Source organism: Schistocerca americana, chromosome 3 (genome assembly GCF_021461395.2).
Source record: "Schistocerca americana isolate TAMUIC-IGC-003095 chromosome 3, iqSchAmer2.1, whole genome shotgun sequence".
In the NCBI taxonomy this organism is placed as follows: Eukaryota; Metazoa; Arthropoda; class Insecta; order Orthoptera; family Acrididae; genus Schistocerca; species Schistocerca americana.
This window is the reverse complement of record NC_060121.1, coordinates 660798556-660824755: the sequence shown is the minus strand read 5'-3', so window position 1 is coordinate 660824755 and position 26200 is coordinate 660798556. Positions and strand designations below refer to the sequence as shown.

General features: G+C 42.6%; 1 protein-coding gene across 1 annotated transcript in view; it reads left to right on the top strand.

Moving 5' to 3' along the window:
• The window catches only part of LOC124606289 (trypsin alpha-3-like), a 49555-nt gene extending 32803 nt beyond the window's left edge, over positions 1-16752 (top strand). The window contains exon 2 of the mRNA XM_047138272.1: positions 16393-16752. Within this exon, the coding sequence (XP_046994228.1) occupies positions 16393-16752 (360 nt within the window). The remainder of the gene's footprint in view (positions 1-16392) is intronic.
• Positions 16753-26200: the final 9448 nt, after the last annotated feature.

Below are 26200 nucleotides of genomic sequence, written 5' to 3'. Positions count from 1 at the left end.
GTGCACAATAATATTAAATCAGTATATTATATGCTTAACTCATACAAATATGCTTACATTCGTCAGCACACGCAAGATGTCCCTCTAGACACATTCAAGACAAAAGAGGAAGTGAAGACGACTAAAAAATTAACAAAAGAGTGTATCTTGTCACCTCTTTAGATCATTTTGTCATAAATTATTTCTTTGCGTTTGAAACTTGGACAGAGAAATTATTATTTTACGGCTACATGAAAAAAAATCTCTTACAAATTATGAATGTCTTCTTTATAAATAATTTAAAGTCTTTTCGTAATATGGCACTGGGGACGCTATAGACAGTAGTTCGAGAACTACTTAAACCAGCACGCAAAACATACCCTCGCACGCATGTTATTATTAAACGGTTGGATGACTTATGGCAAGCTGATCTTGTAGATATGAGGGAATATTCACATGAGAATAATGGATTCAAATATATTTTAATGGTTATTGATACATACTCCAAATCTGCCTGGGCATTACCTGTCAAAACAAAAACGGATAGAAACGTCGCGGATGTTTTTGAGCATTTGCTACAGACAGGAACGAATCGATGCCGAGGGAACCTCCAAACCTATCACGGTGGGGAGTTCTACAATAGGTATTTCAAGACCGTGGTGCAGTGGTATGGATTACATCACTACTCAACATTCACTCACCTGAAGGCGAGTATCGTCGAACGTTTGAACAGAGCAATGAAAGATCGAATGTGGATGCATTTTAACCTTCGTGGCTCATGCAAATTGACAGATGTCCTCCCAGAAATAACTGCTCAGTACAACCGAACCAAACGTATCACAACAAAAATGAGACCAATCGAAGTTCGTGATAATGGACTCATGCATGCGGTGTACTATCGCATTAAAATGCTGGATCCACGCAAACCGAAATATAATGTAGGTGATTTTTTGCGTATCTCAAAACACAAGACGGCATTTGGGAAATCATACTTATTGAACCGGTCAACTGAGATATTTATAGTTTCAAAGGTGCAACGAACGAATCCTAGAACTTATATATTGAAGGATAGTAAAGGTGAAGAAATTGCAGGCTGCTTCTGCACCGAGGAGTTGCAGAAAAGCTCAGAACCGGATATTTTTCTCGTGGAGAGAGTCATAAGACGTCGGGGAAATAAAGCACTAGTCAAATGGCTTGGTTTTCCTGCTACACAAAACAGCTGGACAGATGCCGGCGGCCGGCCGGAGTGGCCGTGCTGTTCTAGGCGCTACAGTCTGGAGCCGAGCGACCGCTACGGTCGCAGGTTCGAATCCTGCCTCGGGCATGGATGTGTGTGATGTCCTTAGGTTAGTTAGGTTTAATTAGTTCTAAGTTATAGGCGACTGATGACCTCAGAAGTTAAGTCCCATAGTGCTCAGAGCCATTTGAACCATTTGATGCCGGCGATTTGCTATATAATGAGTGTGCATAGTCCACAACTATCACAGTAGTGTAACATGCGTGCTAGGAGACGCATAAGCGGAGGTGGTGGTATTCCAGACAAATTGCCAGTGGAATTACACATCCCTGGTTATAACTAGTGTGGACCTGGGACAAAGCTTCAGAAACGCTTGGCGCGAGGTGATGGGGGAGTTAATTTGCTCGACGAAGCGTGTATGGAACACGACATCACATACGCTGCAAATAAAGATCTATCAAGTCGTCGCATTGCAGGTAGGGTTTTAGCGGATAAGGCTAAAACTATGCGAAGAAGAAAGGATGTTGGTGTAGGTCAACACATGGCAGCATTTGCAGTTAATAAAACCATGCGTGGAAAAATTAAGTTGGGTTTAGGAGTGACGAAATTCAAGCGAGTTATGAATGCTGCAAGTTTTGCACTAAACAAGAAGAATTTTAAGAAGGGCTGTTTGAAGAACTGTATCCTGACAACGATGTATGCAGCTAAAAACGCACTGAAGCAGAACGATGTGGGAAGATGAAGAAGAAGAAGAGCATCGGTTAAAGCACCTCGAGTTCAACCATTACCCAAGACATCTGGCGCGTTTATTCCATTTCTCATCCCGGCACTCTCCGCGCTCTCGGCGGTAGATTCCCTCGCTGGTGGTGCTGCAGCTATTGCTCGAACGGTCAAGAACGCGCAGAACTCCCAAGCACAGTTATAAGAGGCAAGAGGACATAACCGCATAATGGAAGCCGCTGCCATCGCAAAAGGACTATACTTGAAACTGTACAGGAAAGGGCTTGGTCTATTCATAAATAAAAAAAAGCCCATTAACGGTCCTGCCAGACCAACCACTCACAAATACAGATCTTCTTAAGTTTGTTAGAGTCAAATTAAAGATACCAGGATTCTGTGGTGTGTTTATGCGGGGTACATTACCGAAGGCTACGTGGAAAACTGGTGAATGTGGTATTGTGAATTTGGATGTTGCTGGAGGCCCTGGGACCCACTGGGTGTGATATGTTATGAATAATGAGAATAATGTCTACTATTTCGACTCATTTGGAGACCTGCAACCACCAGAAGAATTACAACGATACTTCACTCACAGAAGACGTGTGCTCCACAATTATCGTCGCTATCAGGACTTTAATACACACCTCTGTGGACATCTATGCATCATGTTTCTCTTGACGTTCACAAAGAAGAAGTAGAAGAAGAAGCATGCTATATAAGGAGGATATTTAAACATTCATTCATTAGTTGAGGTTCACATGCAATGTCGTAAACTTTGGCGTTAAGAGAACGATCATCTGTATTCTGTGCAAATTACTTCCCGCCCGTTGATTTGAGCGTTGGTGAATGGATATTAATGCCGGCCGCAGTTGCCGAGCGGTTCTAGGTGCTTCATCTGGAACCGCGCGACCGCTATGGTCGCAGGTTCGAATCCAGCCTCGGGCATTGATGTGTGTGAATGGAGTATTGCATTGATTGGACTGGAGATGTACAACAGCATCCCAAATATCACTGAGGCTAACAATAAACTGCATCTGGATATTAATGCCGGCCGCAGATGCCGAGCGGTTCTAGGTGCTTCATCTGGAATCGCGCGACCGCTATGGTCGCAGGCTCGAATCCAGCCTCGGGCATGGATGTGTGTGAATGGAGTATTGCATTGAGTGGACTGGAGATGTACAACAGCATCCCAAATATCACTGAGGCTAACAATAAACTGCATCTGGATATTAATGCCGGCCGCAGTTGCCGAGCGGTTCTAGGTGCTTCATCTGGAATCGCGCGACCGCTATGGTTGCAGGTTCGAATCCAGCCTCGGGCATGGATGTGTGTGATGTCCTTAAGTTAGTTAGGTTTAAGTAGTTCGAAGTTCTAGGGGACTGATGACCTCAGATGTTAAGTCCCATAGTGCTCAGAGCAATTTGAACCTTTTTTTGATATTAATAGTGAAAAACATATTGTGGAAATAGAACTGGGTGCATACGATATCTACGATGTGAACGAAGTCTTGAAAGTCTGCAAAAGGTACTGAACTACGTGCAAACATTAATACACTTAAATCTGAAATAAGGACTGTAAATGCAACGATTATCTTTAACGAGAAAGGTTCAATAGGGCGCCTGCTGGGTTTCACAAATGGGCAGATTTTGAAGAAGAATCCAAGTAAATTTTACAAGTCAGATTAGACAGTGGACATACTTCCAGTCAGCACAATCCATGTCGAGTGTAACATTGCAACGAACTCCTATCTCAACGATAGTCTGATTCATACTATTTGCGGATTCTTCCCCTCAGTTGCAATGGTGTATAAGATTGTTGAGACCCCTGCCAATGCAATATACCTTTCTGTGACAGCTCAGACATTGGACTATTTGGAACTGCGTACTGTGGACCAGAATAATCAACTTGTCGGCTTTCGTGGCGAGGAAATCATTGTACGATTACATCTAAGGCGGGATGGGTGTACGGTATAAAACAAGTGCACGCAATCCACAGCATCACAATTCTCTACCGAACAGCAAAGTGATAACACGTGCGAACTACGAGTTTCTTAAATCAGTTGGCCTGAAGCTGTGTGATGACGTCTTCACTCAATATAACCAGTCCAGTAGAGTATGATGAGAGAATTACGTCAGGAATACTTCTCTCATAAACCTTACACTTCAAACACGTTTAAAAGGAACGATGAAATCAGGATTGTCATCCAGCACCAAGACGCACTCACGCTTTCATGAAAGAGTTTCATATATCTGGAGGGGTCATGGGAGAAAACTGACGGCAGCGATACAGTGGGAGCCAAGCTGACCCGTAACGCTTTAGCATTCCTATTCCAAGAGATACGCTATGAACGCAACGGTTCTGAGATCGACCATACACACAATGTCAGCATAACATCAACCCTTAAAACATACATCTCGGCATCGCCAGCGGATTTCCCAGGTTAGAAAATGCGGGATGGTTCATAGACGATGCAGAGATTAGAACTGTTGCAAAGTACAAGAGATTTATGGCCTGAATACCTCTAAAAATGCTTATGGGGACTTTGAGGACATGAGACAGAATATTACGAAACTAAACAGGAACTCATTCTGGTACGGAGTGCGACGGACAATAACTCATACATTCACGGAGCTCAAGAGGAGAATATGCTCATGATCAGCAAAATAATATGTAAAATGTCTCACATCAGTGTATCAGACGAGGAGCGTTTGAAGTCATGAATTCAGGTACATTTCTGTCACTGACATTTTGTTCCTGGCAGATTTTCGAGTACGCAGTGTTACCGACAGCGAAAAGACAAACATGGGCTATTAAAACCTCCAGCCCTCTAGAGACACCTAGACTCATCATTTTATTGTTTTGACACCTACGTCCCTAGCAAGTAAGTTTATTGGTGATACTGTTCCCGTCTCCATCTATGCATGCATTACACTGGAACTGTCTGATTCACTTACCACAACCTTTGTGCGCTGTCACCAAGGGAGTAGCGCTAGCTGTGCTGTTAATAGGTGCGCTTTCACATTGCTCGCCCCTCGCCTGCAGGGAAGTCTCTGAAAATTTGTATATTCAAGGCAGTACGTCATGTAGCTGCGTGGTGCAATGCAGATGTAACTGCAGAGTGTTCAAACATGTATATTTTGACAAAAACATAGTGATTAGGTTTTTTTAAAATAAGAACAGTGACGTAGGGTAACGAATGTTTTTCCCTTTATTCATCTCAATTCAGTCCTTGAGTTTACAATTTAGTTCGTGATGTGCAATATATATATATATATATCTATATATATATATCTATATATATATATATATATATATATATAGTTCTCGAGATACATTTCAGTTCAATGCAGAGATATTCTTAACTTATTATTATTGCTAGAATCCAACACATGTTGGATATTCATTGAAGGGAATGTCGGTTATAGAGCCACACTTAAAACTAAAGCAGAGGTATTGACTAACTTACTTACATGCTAAATACTATTACTAAAGAAATTCCATCCCAACAGACACTATTGAACAGAGCTGCTATGTGAATTAACGTTCTCCTACTTAACTAGATGGCTATAAATTTTGTTTTCTTTTGAAGTAGACATTTTCCATGAAATAATTAATTAATTGATTGGCTCCAACTTATTGAGACATATATATATATATATATATATATATATATATATATATATATATATATATATGTATTATGTGTGTGTGTTATTAAAGTATTTCAATATTTCAATGATAAATTTATAATATTTTTCCGCACATTGTGGTTATATGTAAATAAAGTTGCAATAATTTTTTTATTTTCCGGCACATGGTGTATATATATATATGTGTGTGTGTGTGTGTGTGTATTTACACATTCATACATATTTTACACATACACATACACTTTCATACATATTTTTAGACCCCCACATATGCACACACACTCACACCACACATCACACACACAACCAATAATTACACTATCATAAAAGAGCCATACTATTTGATGCATAAACCCCCTCACCCCATTCACACACTCATTCTTTCTCTATCTCTCAATCAGAGTCCCTCACCCCTACTTTCACTTCAAGTAAATAGTGTGAGTATGGGAGGATTTGCACCCCATCTTCACAAATGACTTTTATCGTCTTGAGGAGACAATCCAACTTTAGATTGTAGTAAAGCGTACACTTTGTGACCTCATAATCAAATACTAATCTGCTGAACTATGTGTGGAGGAGTGTCTTCAGCGCTGTGACCATAAAGGCACTGCATATAGTCTTCAACTCTTAGAGCTCAAGGTGCCACATGTCTAACACCCTTTGCCCACCTCTGGGTGCCCCCATCTATTGTACGATATGCAAACATTTTGGACCTCAGTCCCACAAACTCTACAATCAGTAAACCATTCGCCTCGTCTTTCATGAGACCGATAAGCTCCCTGTTCTTAGGAACAACACCATAAGGATTATCGACCTCATAACAAGACATGTCGAATTCCTTACTGTGGCACCTAATTACTTCATATGGATCACAGTCTTGATCCAGTAGATAAAGCTGTCTGTATCCATATAAAGCAACTTTGGTTCCATGAAATGAGATTTCGTCGCAAACTCGTAGTGGAAGCGGTACATGTAGAATATGGAGATATCCAGTTTGCACATCCTCAAATAAATAGGCTTCATAAATTCTACTGCAGTCTTCGACATCTCCACAGCAACAAAGTTTTCATTGAAGATGGTGGCACACTTAAAATTTGGCCTGACGATACACTTTCTCACGCCATAATGCCCTTACCATGCAGTTCTAATCAAAATATCGCCTTAATTTCTTACATTCTGCATAGTTTTCCCGAAAATGGAATTGTTTTTCAAAATCATTACTCGCGACCACCCTCTTTTCGGTATTTAGTTCAATACACGCCTTCAACCAGGAGGATTGCTTGAAGGAGATAGCTCGGGTGTTTCATTCCTAAGCTGAGGCACTGCTGGAGGTTATGATAATGGATAATATACCTCTGCTTACCTCCAACAGTAGCCAACAGTTTAGGTATGGTGCACCCTCACGGAATTTGTTGCTCTGGACATAACGGCAAGTCACTTGTCTCTCCATGCAAATTATTAGGATATGTGATGTCTGCCTCAAGCACATACCCTACAAAACAATCGGCTGCAAGACCCATTATTTTTCCACCTAATCCCTTCAATTGGTTTTCGGGCACCCATCGAAACCCACCAACCGGCAGTGGCTGCATCATGGCGTACCCGCATAAGTTGTTCACATCTAAGAACATAATGTAACTCGAATCAAGGGATGCATCAAAGCTGACACCCATCTGCGGGTTATTTGCCTTCGCATGCCTGTGAACGCATTGACAAAGTCCCCCATGGATACCACGCTCAAAAAATAGAAGCATTGCAGCATCCGTCAAATGTTCGAAGTTCCACCCCTTTTTTTGAGCATAGCGTCCCAGAACAACCCAGGTGCCATGTATTAAAAGGTGGGGTCCAGAGAGTACGTGGCCATACATACAATCCGGAACTTTTTGAATACATCTGCAAGCAAACGCACATTTGTGTCAGTGTGTAGTCTTGCGTATTCTACCAAACTGGGGATGTTGAATTCCCGCCAGACATTCACTGCATGCTCACAATCTGCTGCAGTTACGGCATCGCCTGTGAGAGTACTGGTAAATGCAGATATGGCGGGAAGCCTGCTTTCATTGAGTTTTGCCATGCTATCTACATACTCGTATGGGAGAACTCCTTTCCTAGTCGCAAGCTGGAACTTTTCCTCATCAGGAAATGCACATCGAGTGATTTGCTTATCATTCCGAGGTAAAGTTTCAACGAGTTTCTGGAGTGAAGTCTGCATAAAGCATAAAGAGTCAAGGAAGCGGAGTGTAATTTTTGGCGTCATTCGTTCTGAGAAATAAATGTACTTCTCAACACTTTCACGGAGGACACTGACCTGATCATTCTTCATACCGAAACTAACGAAGTGCTCAACTTGAAAATTAGCGTCATACCCACTCAAATTATAAAAAAAGACAGGTATGTGCCGTCGTAACTTAAACTTCAAATTTCAGGCATTATGAGCTACACCACAGAACTTACCCATAAGATGGCAATGCTCTCTACGGGGAGTTTCCGCTTTTCTATCTAATGGTAACCCACAAATGTGACAATTAACCGCCTTCTCATACACTTCATCATCTTCCTTCCATTTGGTCATATAAATGTTTGTACTGTAGAGCTTATCAACTTCCCATGGAAGTTTTTCAAGCTCAGTGAGAAGCCAAACTGCAGGATCGTCCCCGACATAAGACTGGTAGCGGTTAAGTTTAGGATCATGTCCACCTGCAACTTGGAACGCTGCTGCATAAGGTACGTGTTTTTGTGTGAAGGTTGTATGTGAGGCTAAGGGGTTCCCTTCACAATGAGTAATAGGAGCCAGCACGCATTCAAAGTTGGTGTACACTACAAAAGGACATCGCTGCTGGTGGTGAACATTTTGAAATTGAATGACGTTATTTTCCTCTGTGGGAATAATAACACGTACTGGGTCCTTGGAAGCACAATCTAATAGATGTACCTAGCTAAAAACTCTCTGAGGAAAGGAGTCGGGACATATCGTTGATCCAAACATAGTGATAATTATCACCTTCAGAGAAGAGCAGCATGTTTACATGCAGCTCTCGCTCACCTGCAAATTTTGAGGAATGGAGGGGGCCGACGATGGTGTGCTTGTCTTGCTCATCTGACTTGTCGTTATTCTTCTCCAGACCATAAATGTGAACCGATATGCCGGTATTCTGCGCCTCAAATTTAGGTATGTCCTGGATCGTTATGGGGAACTCTATACCATCAAAGTTAAAAGATGTCTTAATATCATGGACTTCGTAACTGTTCGCTCACTCAGGATGACCTCTCTAATTGTGCTTTCTCTCTCTAGCCAGGATTGACCATGAAAAACAAGCATTATCATATGGATTTTCGGCATTAATGTATGCATTCTTGGTAGCTGTATCTTTAGGGAGCTTAATATAACTGGACTCTCCATATACCAGATCATAGACACGTATATGGATGTCAAGTTGTGGTTTATGGCTAAGCGCTTTAGCTGACCCGCATACTTACATCTTGAAAAATCGTGCCATAATAGCGCTCAAGGTGGTTTCATGATACCACTCAGCAATGGATGTGGTAAAAGAAAGAACGCCATTAATGCCCCATATATAGTGCAGAGTTGTAGTCTCTGCATCACCTGGATGTTTACATGGGTGATTGAACTCACAGCATAGTACTGCAATGCATTTAATGGCTTTAAATCTCGGATACTCTAGGACTTTGAGGAGCTCAGTCTCCAAGACAGAGAGGCACACTTCTAAAATCCAACAGGATTGTGGTACCCTCCTGGATCCTCAATCATTGTGAATGAGATGCACCCCTCAAAAGCCCTAGCAACAGCTGGGTATTCTAGAGGGATCATTATACGGTTATTCTGATGCCCTTCACTATCAATAGGATGGGGGAGAGCACTACCACTAGCCATACGTTCAAATGTGTGTGAAATCTTATGGGACTTAACTGCTAAGGTCATCAGTCCCTAAGCTTAAACACTACTTAACCTAAATTATCCTAAGGGCAAACACACACACCCATGCCCAAGGGTAGCCATATGTTAATCAATATCACTAGTACTACTACTACTGCAACTAGGAGTTCAGCCCATCGATGATGATGCTGGTGAGAGTGCATCAGCTATAGGGAGGGGTATGCGTCTTGCTACACACACCTTTCATTGACAGTAGGGGCGAATTGTCTGAGGAAGTGGAGGCAGTGTTGCTCGGTGGGAACAACCGGGCTGCGGCGATGGCCTGCAGGGTCTGATGTCTCCATTACCGACTGGTGAGGTGGGAGACATATGCCCTTGTTCGTCTTCTTGTGCCAGCTGAATTGCCCATAGGTGCCAGAGGGCTTGTGGGGCTACAGGGCAGGTGCTGCTGCCACCTCTCGCGCAGCTGTGATTGGCGCTATATTTTCAGTGCAGCATGTCTCTGTGTCGGCAAATTCCCGCCCCTGCAAGCACTGCTCTAGATACACGATGTACTTCGTGTGATACATGAAGATAGTAACTGTTTTCGAAAGAACATATACCATTGATGACCACGCAGCTTCTCTAGAGTAAATGATAATTAATTGAAACCCTCAGCTGTCGACAGGTGTTGTTGATATACCTTGATGGGGACAGTTGAAAATGTGTGATCCAACTAGGACTCGAACCCGGGATCTCACATTTTAGATGTCCCCATCAAGGTGTATCAACAACACCTATCGGCAGCTGAGGTTTTCAATTAATTATCATTTACTCTAGAGAAGCTGCATGGTCATCAATGGTATCTGTTCTTTTGAGAACAGTTACTATCTTCATATATAGTTAAAAGGCTACCCAGCCATTGACCTTTGTCTGTGTGAATGTGCACAGGTTGCCCGAACTCTTACCGGAATCGTCACCTTGGTGTGCGCGAGTAATGAGTGGATGAGCAAATATCTATTAGGAACATTACATATGTAGATTGCGAACAGTTGGGAATGTGTCTCATGGGAAGCGTGCAAGGTATAAGTCCCTGCAGTCACGTTATTCATCTGTGTACTCAGTGGCTCAGATGGATAGAGCGTCTGCCATGTAAGCAGGAGATCCTGGGTTCGCGTCGCAGTCGGGGCACACATTTTCAGCTGTCCCTATCAAGGTATATCCACAACACCTGTCGGCAGATGAGGGTTTCAATTAATTATCATTTGTTCATGTGATGTGCCTGTAACATAAATAAGAAAAAATTAAGTTTAATGATCTAGATTTGAAACAATAAATAATAAGACTAAATAAGAGTAATTATTTGCTGTAATGATGAGGTTCAAAAAATATTCACCTTCTCCACTCTGGCTTCATGACTTGAGCAACTCATCGGCACATTCAGTGAGGTCTCCCACCCACTCAGGCATATCTACTACCTCATCTTTAAGGGCCATGAGCTCTTCTTCTTCATCCACAGCGGTCGCCATCTAATGAACCCAATCAGGGATTTCACCCCCGCCTTGCTCTGCTTGCATGACACTCTCAGTGGCTCCCTCCCTATGCATTGAATCATCTAGAAAGAAATGAAAAGAGTATGTCTCAGACAGCTCAATCTAGGCACTTGGAAAACCAATACATATTACACAAAATTATTTCATCTAAGAACTACGTTTTACAAATGTACTTACATTCACACTGTGCCCCAGCCCTCTCGACCTCTAGCTGATGGGCTAGCTCAGCTAAAATGCGAGGCATGAATTCTAGAAAGACGGAAAAGACTGAGTATAATATCCAGTATGGAAAAAAAATCTCTGCAGCATGCACACACAGACACACAAAATCTTAAAGGGCGCAGCAGTCTGTGGACTGTGGCCCAAACAGATATAACACATAACACAGAGATAGAATCTGTTAAAGGACGCAGCAGTCTGTGGACTGTGGTCGAAAAAGATATAAAACACATAATCCGTTAAAGGGCGCAGCAGTCTGGGTAGACTGCGGTACAAAACAGATATAACACACACAATCCGTTAAAGGACACTGCCGTCTGTGTAGACTGTGGTCCAAAACAGATATAATACACAATCCGTTAAAGGGTGTACCAGTCTATGTACTGCGCCCAAAACAGATATTTGATAAACACAGAAAACACATCACAGACACAGAATCTGTTAAAGGGCGAAGTAGTCAGTGGACTGTGACTCAATCGGATATTTGGACACTGAAAAAGTACTTACCAGGTAATTGATCTTCATCTCCTCGACGGCTTTTGCAGCAGGTGCAGCTGCTGTCGCTGCTGGTGCTGCTGGTACACTTCTTGATGATGGTGAAATTACAATGATTTACCTGTGACAAACTCGTAGAACTACAGAAACAGACTGAGGGCGAGTTTGGTTGTGCTTTGGCTTATATAGCTTTTATGACGTCGAATCACGTCACTGATGCAGTAGCCAATAGGAGTGCAGCATTATAGGGATGGAGGGTGCTACGTCATGAATGAATGATGACTGCGTTCCTAGTGGGAAAACCTCGAACTTCTCATTTGATCATTGAATCTCCAAGTGAGACATTCAGTTATCGGATATAATTAAAACTGGATTGGAATTAAGTACTATGTGCCACATGTGTTCCATTACAATCGTTAGTATATTTCTAGAATACGATCTGTGGGGTCAGCATGAGTGTGTGGGCTAGATGCCATGATGTCAACATTCGTGCACTCACGGGCTATACACGTGGTGCATACCCCGTTAGAAACACATGAGAGAGAAAGTTTTGCAACATCTCTCTCAGCGCTTGACTACAGGTGAGGCGAGGGGTGACACTTGTTTCGCGTACTGTGAGTGACGATCTTGGATTATGTAATGGGTGCATACTCTGGTCGTGTCGTAGACCACGTGGTGAACACAGTGCTTGCCAACATCTTGCGTGACGTCATGGATGACAGCGCCCTCTGGTGCCAGTACTGTGTACCAGACCATGTGGTGAATACACTGTTTGCCGCCATCTTGTGTAATGGTACTCGCATCATCAGCTGACGTCACAGCTGCGCTGTCTGGTGGTGACAATATGTTCTAGGCCTCATGGTGAACACACTGTTTGCCGCCATATTAGATAATGGTACTCGCATCATCACCTGACATCATGGCCACCATCTTGGACTACAGCGCCCTCTGGTGGTGGCACTGTAAACTAGGTCAGTTTGACTCCAGGCCTCGTCATGAAATCACTGTTTCCAGCCATTTCCCACCACCATCTTGGATTACATCACAGATGAGAGTGCCCTTTGGTGGTGGTACTGTGTACTAGGTCAGTTGGAGTCTGGACATCATGGTGAACACATTGGATGGCTGTGCTGCATGAAATTGTTTAAATAAGGACTGGTGCATGCAAAATAAAGACTTATGTCCAGCATTGGTTGCGTCCTTTTCCCACGAATCCTTAGGAGGAGGTGGGGGTTAAGTGACTTAGGTTAGTCCAAGTGTCCTTTCTTTTGCCCCATTTTCTTAGCTTAGTAGAGATATGCGAATTGACAATTATTTACAGTGAAAATTCAAACTTGGTGCCAGTTCATAGGATGAGGTGGCGGTCGGGTGACAGGTTAGTGGAGGTAGCCCAAGTGACCTTTCTTTCCCACCATTTTCTTAGGTGCGATGCATTATCCTGTTTGAATTTGAACTTACCGCCATTGTTCTGTGTGAGTGGAGGGGAGGGGTGCGTGGCAGTTTCCCGCCAAAAGCCTCCATCTTGAATGACGTCACTGCCGCCATCTTGGATGCTGTCATCGCCGCCATATTCGATGACAGTACTTTAAGGTAGAACAAATGTTGTTCCAATACTGGCATGGTACATATTTCGAACTGTTCTCCTGGACGATGGAGTGTGGACATGAATGTCAATCAGAGTGCTCGTTTAATTTGATTCCAATCTCGATGGACTCATGTGCACTGCAATTGTAATTGATTGTATTGATGGGTCAATTCGTGGATACTGAAGGTCACCTGGTGTGGTGCCCCATGTTCAACAATATGTGGTGAACAGTGTGCAGCGAAACGATTATTGGTGCACAAGCATTGTAGTCTGTTGTCATATCTGTCACAGATCGCTTTATAGAGCGGAAAAACCTCTGTCCTTCACGTTCTTTAAAGAGGCATGGACATCCCGAACCTTGTCGCTTCCCGTGGTTTCACCTTTGTTTAACCACTCTCTGCATGTGCTCAGAGTATGCGATATGATCCCTCTCAAGTTCGGGGCCGCAACATTGTACTGTGTGTGAAGGTCGCTGACATCAGTAGATTTTCCCTTTTGCAAACAGTATCGTCACTCAATTATTTCCGCATACATCTCTGTTAGTTAAAATACACTGTCCAGTCACATAAATGCAACTATCAGTCAAAAGCCTAAATAAACGTCTTTTGCAGCCTGTGTAACAGTGAGATGTGCAGGAAGAAAGTCAGTGAGATTGTGGACAGTACCGACAGGGATGTGGAGATGTGCCGATTCCGGTGCCGGTTCTCGGTTGAGGATCTGTGGGGTGAAAAGACCGATAGAGAGCACAGATTCCCAATTGGGTTTGCAACTGGGGATTTCTATGGATAGAGAAGTACGATAAACCCATCCTGGTGCTCCTCGAACCAGGATCAATCACTTTTAGCCATCTAATGTGATACATTGCATTGCCCTGTTGGAAGGTGCCATTGTACCAAGGAAAAATAACTAGAAGATAGGGGGGCATGGTCAACAGGGATAGATGCATACTTCTGTTGATCTATTGTATCTTTCGGAATAACGAGACCATCCAAGGAATGTCACGAAACACTCTGCAGAACACAACACTCTGATGATTGTTGCAGGGTGTTTTCTTTCTGACGTTTCTCTCCATAATTCCCTCAGCAGCTGCGCGTTTATTCGTCCATACACATCACCATAGTAGTCGTTCATCCCTGTCATTTATGGCCCATGGTGCACGGTAGCTGCCTCGACACCAGTTTTATGTAGCACCATTGGAAATTCGGAAATTTGTGGTACAGTCTTAAGGGACCAAACTGCTGAGGTCATTGGTCCCTAAGACTACAAACTACTTAATCTAACTTAAACTAACTTATGCTAAGGGCAACACACAAACTGATGCCCGAGGGAAGACTCGAACGTCTGTCAGGGGAATCGCAAAAATCCGTGGCAAAACCCTAGATGACTGGAAAACCGTGGCTTGGTCCGATGAGTGCAAATTTGAGTTGGTAAGAGCTAATGGTATCGTTCGAGTGTGGCACACGCCCCCAAGCCAAGGACTGAAGCTTTCAACAAGGTACTCTGTAAGTTGGTGGTGGCTCCCGGTTGCAGGTTCGAATCCTGCCTTGGGCATGGATGTGTGTGATGTCCATAGGTTAGTTAGGTTTAAGTAGTCCTAAGTCCAGGGGACTGATGACCTGAGATGTTAAGTCCCATAGTGCTTAGAGCCATTTGAACCATTTTGGTGGTGGCTCCTTAATGATGTGTACTGGGTTTTCGTCGAATGGTCTGGATCGTTTGGTTTAACTGAACCAATCAATGACATAAAATGATTGTGTTTGGCTACTTGGAGACCTTTTGCAGCCATTCATAGACTTCACATTCGAAACAATGATGGAATTTTTATGGCTGACGCTGCGCCATGTCACTAGGCCACAATTGTTACCAATTGGTTTGAAGAGCATTCTGGACAGTTCGAGAAAATGATATGGGCAACGAAATGGCCCGACGTGAACCCTATTGAACTCTTATGGGATATATCACCAGCAACACTTAAGCAATCATGGACGGCTATAGAGGCAACATGGCACAGTATTTCTACAGGGACTTCCAACGACTTGTTTAGTCCATGCTACATGGAGGTCGCGTAGCTGCGCTACACTGGGCCAAAGTAGGTCGGTCACAGTGTTACGGGGTGTCCCATAACTTTTCTCACCTCAGTGTACGTGCCCTCCACTGGTAGTGTGGCCACATGCTGTCTGTGAGTCGTTATTGCAGATTGACGTCGAACATAGGTGGTGGTCACATTAATGTGACTGAACCGTGCACTTTCCAAAACGCGTCGCGTTCTAATAACGAAGAAGGCTCTCAGTCTGGTGGTAGATAGCGGTCACAGTGCATTGGCTCACCAGTGTTTGTACCAGGTTTGGCTGAAACTGCACCAGAAGTTCCAGAGATATATTTAAGTGTCGTTTTTTCTGAACGGATCCCTACAACTATGAAAGCCACAGGTTTGTCAGCCCAAACGTGAATAGTCTCCCGCTAACAAATCATACGTTTCCTAAACTTGGTTGTAATGACTCCTCGTAGTTGACACACACACACACACACACACACACACACACACACACACACACACACACACACATACACAATTTTCGTGTACAGAAATGTATTACAGTGTTAGAACCAACAGCCCTCGAGAATGTGAAGGTCCATATTTCTGTGTAAGTTTAGGAAACGTGCACTAAATATACAAGAAAGTTAACTGACTTTGGAGCTAACAACTACCGAATTTTATAGCTTGCACCAAAGAATTGATCTGATGTCTTGTCACTACTCTTTTCTGCACTTGTCTTTTTTTCTCCGGAAGAAATGAAGGTGAGTGGCATATAATCCGCAGACATAATGGTCTGAGACAACTTCAAATGAAAAGATTTGTTAACTACAAGAAGATTTGTGTCTTGCATTACGACCAAATCAACCATTTAGCGAGATTGCCTGAAGCTAGAGCCTGCATTATATCAGGAACTCCTCATTACCAAATCACATAAATTCCAACAACGAAATCAACGTCCATAACTTAATACCGTTATTTTCTGCCAGCGTTGATGTTCTCTCCCAACAAAGGTTTTTCCAATTGGTATTCTTATAATTTGCAGACGGTCAATCTGGGAACATCTGAACCAGCAGCTGGCACCTCCATGAATGTCACCGGTTGGGGCACTACAGACACAGGGTCAATCTCCAGCAGACTTCAATACGTCACCGTCGAGATCCAGGAGCGCTCGTCGTGCAACAAAACCTACGGCGGCACAGTCACGGAGCGCATGATCTGCGCGGGTGTAGAGGAAGGCGGCAAGGACTCGTGCCAAGGAGACAGCGGCGGGCCGCTGGGGGCGGGATCCACCCAGTATGGTATCGTCTCTTGGGGCGCGGGATGTGGTCTGCTGGGGTACCCTGGCGTCTACTCCAGCGTCGCTGCTCTGCGTTCCTGGATTCAGGATCAAACGGGTGTATAGTCAAGTGCACCTCGTCCAGAGTCATTTTGGATACCCAAAAACATCGAATTTCAATAAAGAATTATGGATATAAGCGTGTTCTTAAATCATCATGACCAATGTTCTACCTAAAAGCAGTTTTTCCCAAAGCAATTCTCCGTGCCCTCCTGTCTTCTGCTATCCTCTTCTGGTTCACATAATTTCCATATCCCTTTATGACGTCTAACATCTTGCATCTCCTCCTTCCTCTCAATCTCCTGTCACGAACTGAACCTGCCAAAGCGTCTGTTTGCAGGCACTCCCGTCTCGTCGAATGTCCCATCCAGCTCTTCTTGCTTTCTACTATAACCTGCAGCAGTCTTCTTCTGCCACCAACCCATTCCAACATTCTTTCGTTACTTGCTCTTTCCACCTAGCTTATCCTCCCCACTCTCCTCCGCATACACATCTCAGTTTCTTCTAGCCTCTTTCTCATCATTTCGTCTCAGTTTCCATGTTTCTGCTCACTAGAGCGCCACGTTTCTGGCGAAACACTTGCCAAGCATTTTCCTCAGACCCTTATCTAGTTGGTCACATAATAATCTCCTTTTTCTACAGAATGCCTCTTCCGCTATAGTAATGCGAGTTCCAATCCATAATGGCATCTCAAGCATTCAGTAATCATACTTCCAAGATCTTAATAAACTCTCTTACTTGGCTTAAAACAACTTTCTCTATCTTAATATATGCCAATCTCCTTCGTTTTTCAATCACCATAATGTTTGTTTTTACTATATTAATTATCATGCCACATTACACACAAGTGTCATTTCATTTGCAGTTCGTTTACTTTCTGCGTCGTGTCATTAACAAATCATATACATTCTATTCTGTTTCCACCAATAGACGCTCCTCTTTTTCCATCTAAGTCTTTCGTAATAATCTCTTCAATGTACAAGTTGCGATGTCGAAATTCAGACAGTTTTTCCAGTCACTACCCACACCCTTCTGAATGCATATTTAAACAATTTGATCGCATCTTCACACATACGCACACGCTCTCTGCTGGGCTGCCCTTATGCTGGTGTCCACTGCAGTGCTCCAAGGCAGCCAGGAGGCGTCCACACACCATCCACCGGAATCTATGGTGCACCCAGGCTCACGACACCACCCAATGAGGGACTGCTAGCAGTCTGAAAGTAAATGCACAACTCCTGGTTTTAGCACATTGGTTGTACAGAGACTGTCGATCAACACTGAAATTACACGATGCATACTGAGAGCACAGAGAGGTCCTCTTCCTGTGGCAGTGGACGCAAGCTTCATTTTTTGTGACTGTTTGACAGTCAAGATCCCCTTTCTTCGCGATTGCGTTTTTTTTCTATGGAATTCCTACGTCAAGTGGATACTTCTGTTAGCAGCACTTCCATCTCAAATCAGCAGACCAAGCTCTCTCAGGATATTGCAATTGCAGCGCCAACAGCTAACATTTGACAAAGATCAAAGTACTGGAAATATTTCCTCCTCATGAGATCTGTGATAATGGAACGAATCTCACATTTCACATTGAAATATCAGTATTTACAGTAACCCTATGACTGGACATATTTTTCCACGTAAAATCTTTTGTTCCCTGACAACTGGACATTCAGATTGAGGCTTTGATGCTACATTTTTTTCTCGATGTAAGATCGGAGAATCTATACCAATTTTACGAGCAGACATTGGTTGATCACACCTCCCCCCCCCCCCCCCCCCCCGCAACCAACCTTATTTTCCATGCACATGTTGTAACACTAACCGCTACATGTTAAGATTTTACCACATCTCTTACAACATACCAAAAACATTCTTGCAGGAAAAAGGCTCGCCATATATCGCGGGTCTTCTATGCAGGAGTATTTGAGAACTCCTACATGTATTGCCCATAACCCATGTGATCATGAACGCTGCCAAACGCATGCTGAGCAGTAGGTCGTTATTCACCCACGCCGAGGACGCCTCAAACGTCACCATCTGGACAGTCCAGCTACCGCAGAGCAGAAGTCGGCGTCCGTCGATGTCTGATAGCTGTGAAACCACTTCCGCTGCCTCTCATGTGGCTACTTCCTGTTTGTGTGGGAGCCAACGTCTCAAAACACGCAGACGGAGGTTTTCATCCCTCCTCAGCTTACTGTATTCCTATTGGCTGATGCAGGGAACAAAGGCAGAGTTCGCGCAATTGCGATATAAAAATGGGGGGAAATAATCGATTTGAATTATATAATTAATTGTTTAATAATTTACAGAAGTCAAATAGATCCTTTAAAACACTCACTTCACCTTACAACGTTCCTTCTCCATAATAAAATACATTTTAAATGTGAGAATCATACACAAACATTATTCAAATCAAGTAATTAAACTTCCGCCATAAGTAGATCGTAGCGCTAAATATATCCAATGTCTTGTACTCATCGACGTTTGAGAACACATGCACCCTACTTAACCAATACGTTTGCACTAGACATATCTGGCGGAAAAAAACCCTCGTATCACACACAATCGCAATTGTGAAGCACGTACAATCTGCTGAGTGTCAGAGAGCCACAGCCACACCGCCCAGGACGTTGAGTCTTCGTTCGTGCACCAGTCGAGATAGACCAGCACTGCATCAGCCCTGCTGGCACTTCCGTGCTCCAGCCATACCAGATGCCGAGAGGCCGGAGACACTGTTACAACTGCTTCTCAAATTTGCACATAAATTCAGAGAATTCTCTGATCACATGCAACAGTGTACTCTGCCCAACACATTCTATTAGTTCATTATTCACGCTCCTAGAGGGCGGCGTGGTTAGGTCAACTAAACACTCCTACCCCACCTGTCCAGTTTGGGAGGCTCAGAGACGACTCGCTCTGTTAGTCAGAAGTGTCCCTTCATTCCAATCACCGGCTATCTAACCCAAGCACCCAGATGCCAGGCAGAGTTGTAGCAATCCGACCACATATTTATCAGTGTAATTACAATTAACAATTACTAGCAAAGCGCCAATCTGGAGGTATTTCGGAATGAGCAAAGCATCGGAATTACCTTCTCCTGACCACCTATGCTCTGGAAATTCAAATTTCCCTCGTAAATCTATATCCTTTTTACGACTGGACGTAAGAGTCCACGCAAAATCTTACTTATCTATTATGGCTATCTATTAATTGATATCGCAATTTTGCATGTCAAATCTATACCTCCCTTATGACTTCACATAGTCCCACCTGCACATAATTTTCGGTTCAGTCACATGTTCAATATAATCTTCTATTTTCTGTTTCTCAGTATGAAACCATTTGTTTATTTCTGTAACCTCAGTTTGGAGTACTAGTACTTTTGCTGAACAAAAACCATGGCCTTATCTATCTTACTCATCTTTTATTCTTGCTTTTCAGTACATGGCGTTTATTTGCTTCATTTCTTCCTTCAGTTCTTTAATATTACCCTGTGAAGCCACTCTTTCGAAGTATAGCAATTGAAATATTTATTTTTATTTAATTTCAGTTTTTCGATGAGTTATTATGTCAATTTTTGTTTGAAATTTCTAAGTTTATTAAGAAAACAAAATAATTTAGGTTTTTGAGGAAGCTAAAGGTTTCAGAATAACAAGTAGATGTTACATTGTACAACGTTTTGTTTTTAGTAGTAAATGTTTCAGACGGTAGCGATATCTTCTGTTCTGTTAGCTCTCTCACAGTTTGAATCTCCGTTACATTTACGTTTGTTACTGAAAAGTGTTATTTGTGAAAGTTCCGTTTCGTACAAGTTACGAATAAACCAGAATCAAAAGTATTATCTAGTTCAGCTTCGTTATTTATGGATTTTAATATTTGCAGTTATTGAAGTGTTACGAGTTAAGTTCGGAGGCTGCTTTAATAATACTACACCACATTTATTATAATTCTGAAGTTAGTCTCAGTTCAACAGCAGTTGAACAATTTTCATGAAAAAGTTAACTTCCGATCGGAGCACAAAGCGATCTGCTGTCATTTATTTGAAGAATTTCACCGACTATAATCCAGCAACCTCTCTGACGTTCAGTGTGTAATCTGACGTGAATACTTTATTTCAACGAGCATAAGGTGTCAAGATATTTATTTTCAATTCTGAGAGCTTGAAATTAATTCTAATTACAAACAAATAGTTGCTGTTGACCGAATTAGACTGAGCTTTCTTAGTAATAGGGCTTGTGAATAAAACATTTGCGACGATGTCAAGCTACGTTACGTCCGCTATTACTGTTTCATGAGATTTTAATGAATTTTGTGACTCTTCCTCTCAGCTTTCAATGAAACTAAGCTGAACACAACCCTGGGATCGAAGACATCACCAACCGCCAACATAATAAACTAAAGTTTAGCAGCCACGAAAGACTACAAAAAGGCGGAGGAGGCACAATTGGCGCCCAACGTGGGGCACGAAGATAATTAAGACATAACGATTAAAAGGACAAGAGAAACATCAAGATTAAGTAATTATTAAGAAATCAACTATTAGTCAAATTTCAAAACGAGATTTTACATAATGAAGACAATATAAATGGTAATTATCAGTTGTTAGACTTACTATTAACTGTGAAATATTTACAATGTGTGTGACTATTCTGTGACCTATAACTGATATTATGTTCTGTTATAATACATGATCCTACCATGTTTGCTGATAAAAATTTGTGACGTAAATAAGCCTGTGAGAAGATTATCCATACACGTCACGTGCTGATGGTTAACGTATGACAAATGATCTACCATCAACAAAAAGATAATTACTGATAAATGTGCCATCATATTACTGTTTTTTCCTCTTGATGTTTATTGGATCAGCATATCTGTAGCATAGTTGGTGTAAAAAAGGCGAGGGTTTTTTGTAGATTGACAGTAATTTGCCAACTCATAATAGTAATGTATGTGTACCTATAACGTATGGCGATTGATTTTACCCGGTAACTGTGAATAGCGAGATTATTTAGGACATGGTTAAGACACGTAAGAGTGTGATAGATGATAAGACAGCTGAAATGGATTGAGTTAGGAGTATTCCTGACAATAATGAGGCAGAAATGGAAACAAATTCCGACATCCTTAACAATGCCTGTAGATAATATTGAGCTGCATAATTTAACTAATGATCAAATGTGTTTAGAACAATCCAATATGAATTCTGAAGTAGCTGATTGCCAGGTTTTTTCGTGTAGGTGATGATATGTTTCCTAAATGAACTGATAATGCAAATAATTCGGGGGTTATCAGTAATCATCAAACTAACCTTGATACATTAACATTAAGTTTAATGAAGTTAGCAGGGAATGGAAAACAGAAAGATAAGGAAAGGAAAGAATGGGAAAGACAGAAAGAATGAGAAAAGGGATAACGGAGAAAACAGAAGGACAAAGGAAGGAAGAATGGAGAAAACAGAAAGATAAGGAAAGGGAAGAGAGCGGTAAGAAAATCTTTGACTATCTCACACATGTGAACTAAAGGTTAAATGACGTCAATAAAAAAATATGAAAACTTGCCTAATCTAGTAATTCAGCTAACTATATCAGTAGACGAGGTAACAATGAAATAATCTAGTCTAAGTAAAACTGTAGTGCCATTGACGGAAAGAATCGACAATACAGTGTTAACTAATTGGAGCCAGAATGCGCAGTGCTTAACTAAGCAAGCTCAAACATCTACATCTACATCTACATGGTTACTCTGCAGTTCACACTTAAGTTCCTGGCAGAGGATTTATCGAATAATTTTCATACCACTCTCGAATGGAGCGTGGGGAAAAGGAACACCTAAATCTTTCCATTCGAACTCTGATTTCTCTTATTTTATTATGATGATCATTTCTCCCTACGTAGGTGGGTGTTTCAGTGACTGCCACCACAGCTCGCGTGTCACATCAGTGGCACTCTCACCCCTATTGCGCCATAACACGAAACGAGCTGCCCTTCTTTCCACTTTTTCGATGTCCTCCGCCAATCCTACCTGGTAAGAATCCCACACCGCGCAGCAATATTCCAGCAGAGGACGGACAAGTGTAATGTAGGCTGTCTCTTTTGTGGGTTTGTCGCATCTTCTAAGTGTTCTGCCAATAAAGCGCAGTATTTGCTTCACCTTCCCCACAATATTATCTATGTGGTCTTTCCAATTTAAGTTGCTCGTAATTGTAATTCCTAGGTATTTAGTCGAATTTACAGCCCTTAGATTTGTGCGATTTATCGTATACCCAAAATTTATCGGATTTCTTTTAGTGCCCATGTGGATGACCTTGCACTTTTCTTTGTCAAGTGCCAATTGCCACTATTCGCACCATACAGAAATTGTCTCTAGATCATTTTGTAATTGGAATTGATCGTCTGATGATTTTACTAGACGGTAAATTACAGCGTCAACTGCAAACAATCTAAGGGCGCTGCTCAGATTATCACCTCGATCATTTATGTAAATCAGGAACAGCAGAGGGCCTATGACACTACCTTGCGGAACTACAGATATCACTTCTGTTCTACTCGATGATTTACCGTCCACCACTACAAACTGTGACCTCTCTGAGAGGAAATCACGAATCGAGTCACACAACTGAGACGATACTCCATACGCTCACAATTTGATTAATAGTCGCTTGTAAGAAACAGTATCAAAAGCCTTCTGGAAGTCTAGGAATATGGAATCGATCTGAGATCCCTTGTCGACAGCACTCATTACTTTATGGAAATAAAAAGCTAGCTGCGTTGCACAAGAACGATATTTTCTGAATCCGTGTGGCTATGTATCAGTAACCCATTTTCTTCAAGGTGATTCTTAATGTTCGAGTACAATATATACTCCAAAATCCTACTGCAAATAGAGGTCGGTGATATGGGTCTATAATTCAGTGGGTTACTTTCTTGTCTTGAACATCCGTGTGACCTGTGCTACTTTCCAGTCTTTAGAAACATACCTTTCGTCAAGTTAGCGGTTATATATGATTGCTAAGAAAGGCGCTGTTGTGTCTGCATACTCTGAAAGGAACCTGACTGGTATACCATCTGGGACCGGAAGACTTGCCTTTCTTAAGTGATTTGAGTTGTTTCGCAACACTTACGATATCTACTTTTATGTCACTCATGCTAACAGCTGTTCTGGTTTCGAATTCTGGAGTATTTACTTCGTCTTCTTTCGTGAAGGAATTACGGTATACTGTATTCAGTAACTCCGCTTTAGTGGTACCATCACCGGTAACACTTCCATCGCTGTCACGCACTGACGATATTGATTGGTTCAAATGGCTCTGAGCACTATGCGACTCAACTGCTGAGGTCATCAGTCGCCTGACGATATTGATTGTTTTTTTTTTCCACTGGTGTACATTACATACGACCAGAATCTCTTTGGGTTTTCTACCATATTTTGAGACAATGTTTCACTGTGGAAACTATTAAAAGCATCTCGCATTGACGTCCGCACTAAATTTCGAACTTCTGTGAAACTTAGTCAGTCTTCGGATTTTGCGTTCTTCTGAATTTGGCATGCTTTTTTCGTTGCTTCTGCAACAGTGTTCTGACGTGTTTTGTGTATCATGGTGGATCAGTCCCGTCTCTTATTAACTTATGCGGTACGAATCTATCTATTGCTGTCGATACTGTATCTTTGAATTTGAGCCATATCTGGTCTACACTTACATAATTAGCTTGGAAGGAATGGAGACTCTCTCTTAGGAAGGCACTAAGCGAATTTTTATCTGCTGTTTTAAATAGATATATTTTGAGTTTATTTTTAGTGGTTTTGGTTGATATGATTTTGAGCCTCGCTACAATGACCTTGTGTTCACTAATCCCTGTGTCCGTCATGACGCCCTCTATTAGATCAGGATTATTTGTGGTTAAGAGGTCAAGTGTGTTTTCGCAACCACTTACAATTCGTGTTGGCTCATGAACTAATTGTTCAAAGTAATACCCAGAGAAGGCATTTAGTACAATTTCGGAAGATGTTTTCTGTCTACCACCGGCTTTGAACATGTATTTTCGCCAAGAAATCGAGGGTATATTGAATTCTCCACCAATTATGACTGTGTGAGTGGGGTGCTTATTTGTAATAAGAGCTGGCCGGAGTGGCTGTGCGGTTCTAGGCGCTACAGTCTGGAACCGAGCGCCCGTTATGATCGCAGCTTCGAATCCTGCCTCGGGCATGGATGTGTGTGATGTCCTTAGGTTAGTTAGGTTTAATTAGTTCTAAGTTCTAGGAGCCTGAAGTTAAGTCGCATAGTGCTCAGAGCCATTTTTTGTAATAAGATTCAAGTTTTCTTTGAACCGTTCAGCTATTATATCGTCTGAGGCGGGGGGTCGGTAGAAGGAGCCAATTATTATTTTGGTACGGCTGTTTATAACATCTACCCATAGTAATTCGCAGGAACTATCTATTTCAACTTCACTACAAGATAAACTACTACCAACAGACACAAACACACTACCACCTACTTTATTTAATCTATCCTTTCTGAACACGGTTTGCGCCTCTGTAAAAATTTCGGCAGAATTTATCTCCGGCTTTAGCCAGCTTTCTGTTTCTATAACGATTTCAGCTTCAGAGCTTTCTATCAGCGCTTGAGGCTCTGGTACTTTTCCAACACAGATACGCCGATTTACAACTAGAATACCGACTGTTGCTTGGTCGATTCTCGTCGTTTCTTTGCCTTGTAACCTTTGAGACTGGAGCCCTTTTTGATCTTTCCCGAGACTGTCTAACCTAAAAAACCGCCCAGTCCACGCCACACAGCCCCTGCGCCTCCTGTGTGTAGTAGACACCTGACCTATTTAGCGGAACCCGAAACCCCACCACCCTACGGCGCAAGTCGAGGAATCTGCAGCCTACACGGTCACAGAACCGTCTGAGCCTCTGATTCAGACCCTCCACTCGGCTCTGTACGAAAGGTCCGTAATCGGTTCTGTCGACGATGCTGCAGATGGTGAGCTCTGCCTTCATCTCACTAGCAAGACTGGCAGACTTCACCAACTCAGACAGCCGCCGGAAACCAGAGAGAATCTCTTCCGATCCTTAGCGACACATGTCATTAGTGCCGATATGAGCCAGCACCTGGAGTTGGCTGCACCCTATACCCTTCATGCCATCCGGAAGGACCCTTTCCACATCTTGGATGACTCCCACCGGTATCCACACGGAGTGCACATTGGCTTTCTTCCCGTCCTTAGCTACCATATCCCTAAGGGGCTCCATCACGCGCCTAACATTGGAGCTCCCAATGACAAGCAATCTCACCCACTGCGCTTGTCCGGACCTCTCAGGAAGACCGGCCACAGCCGCAATAGGCGAAGCCGCCCTTGTTGACGCAGAAGTACTTTTAGCAGTGGGTAGTACCTCAAACCTGTTACGGAGGTGTAACGGTACAGCCTTGCGGCCAGCACCAACTTTCGCCTTCCGCCCAGGGATTGGCGATGCTGCCACGGTTTGCCAATCACCGTCAGGCAAGTGTCGA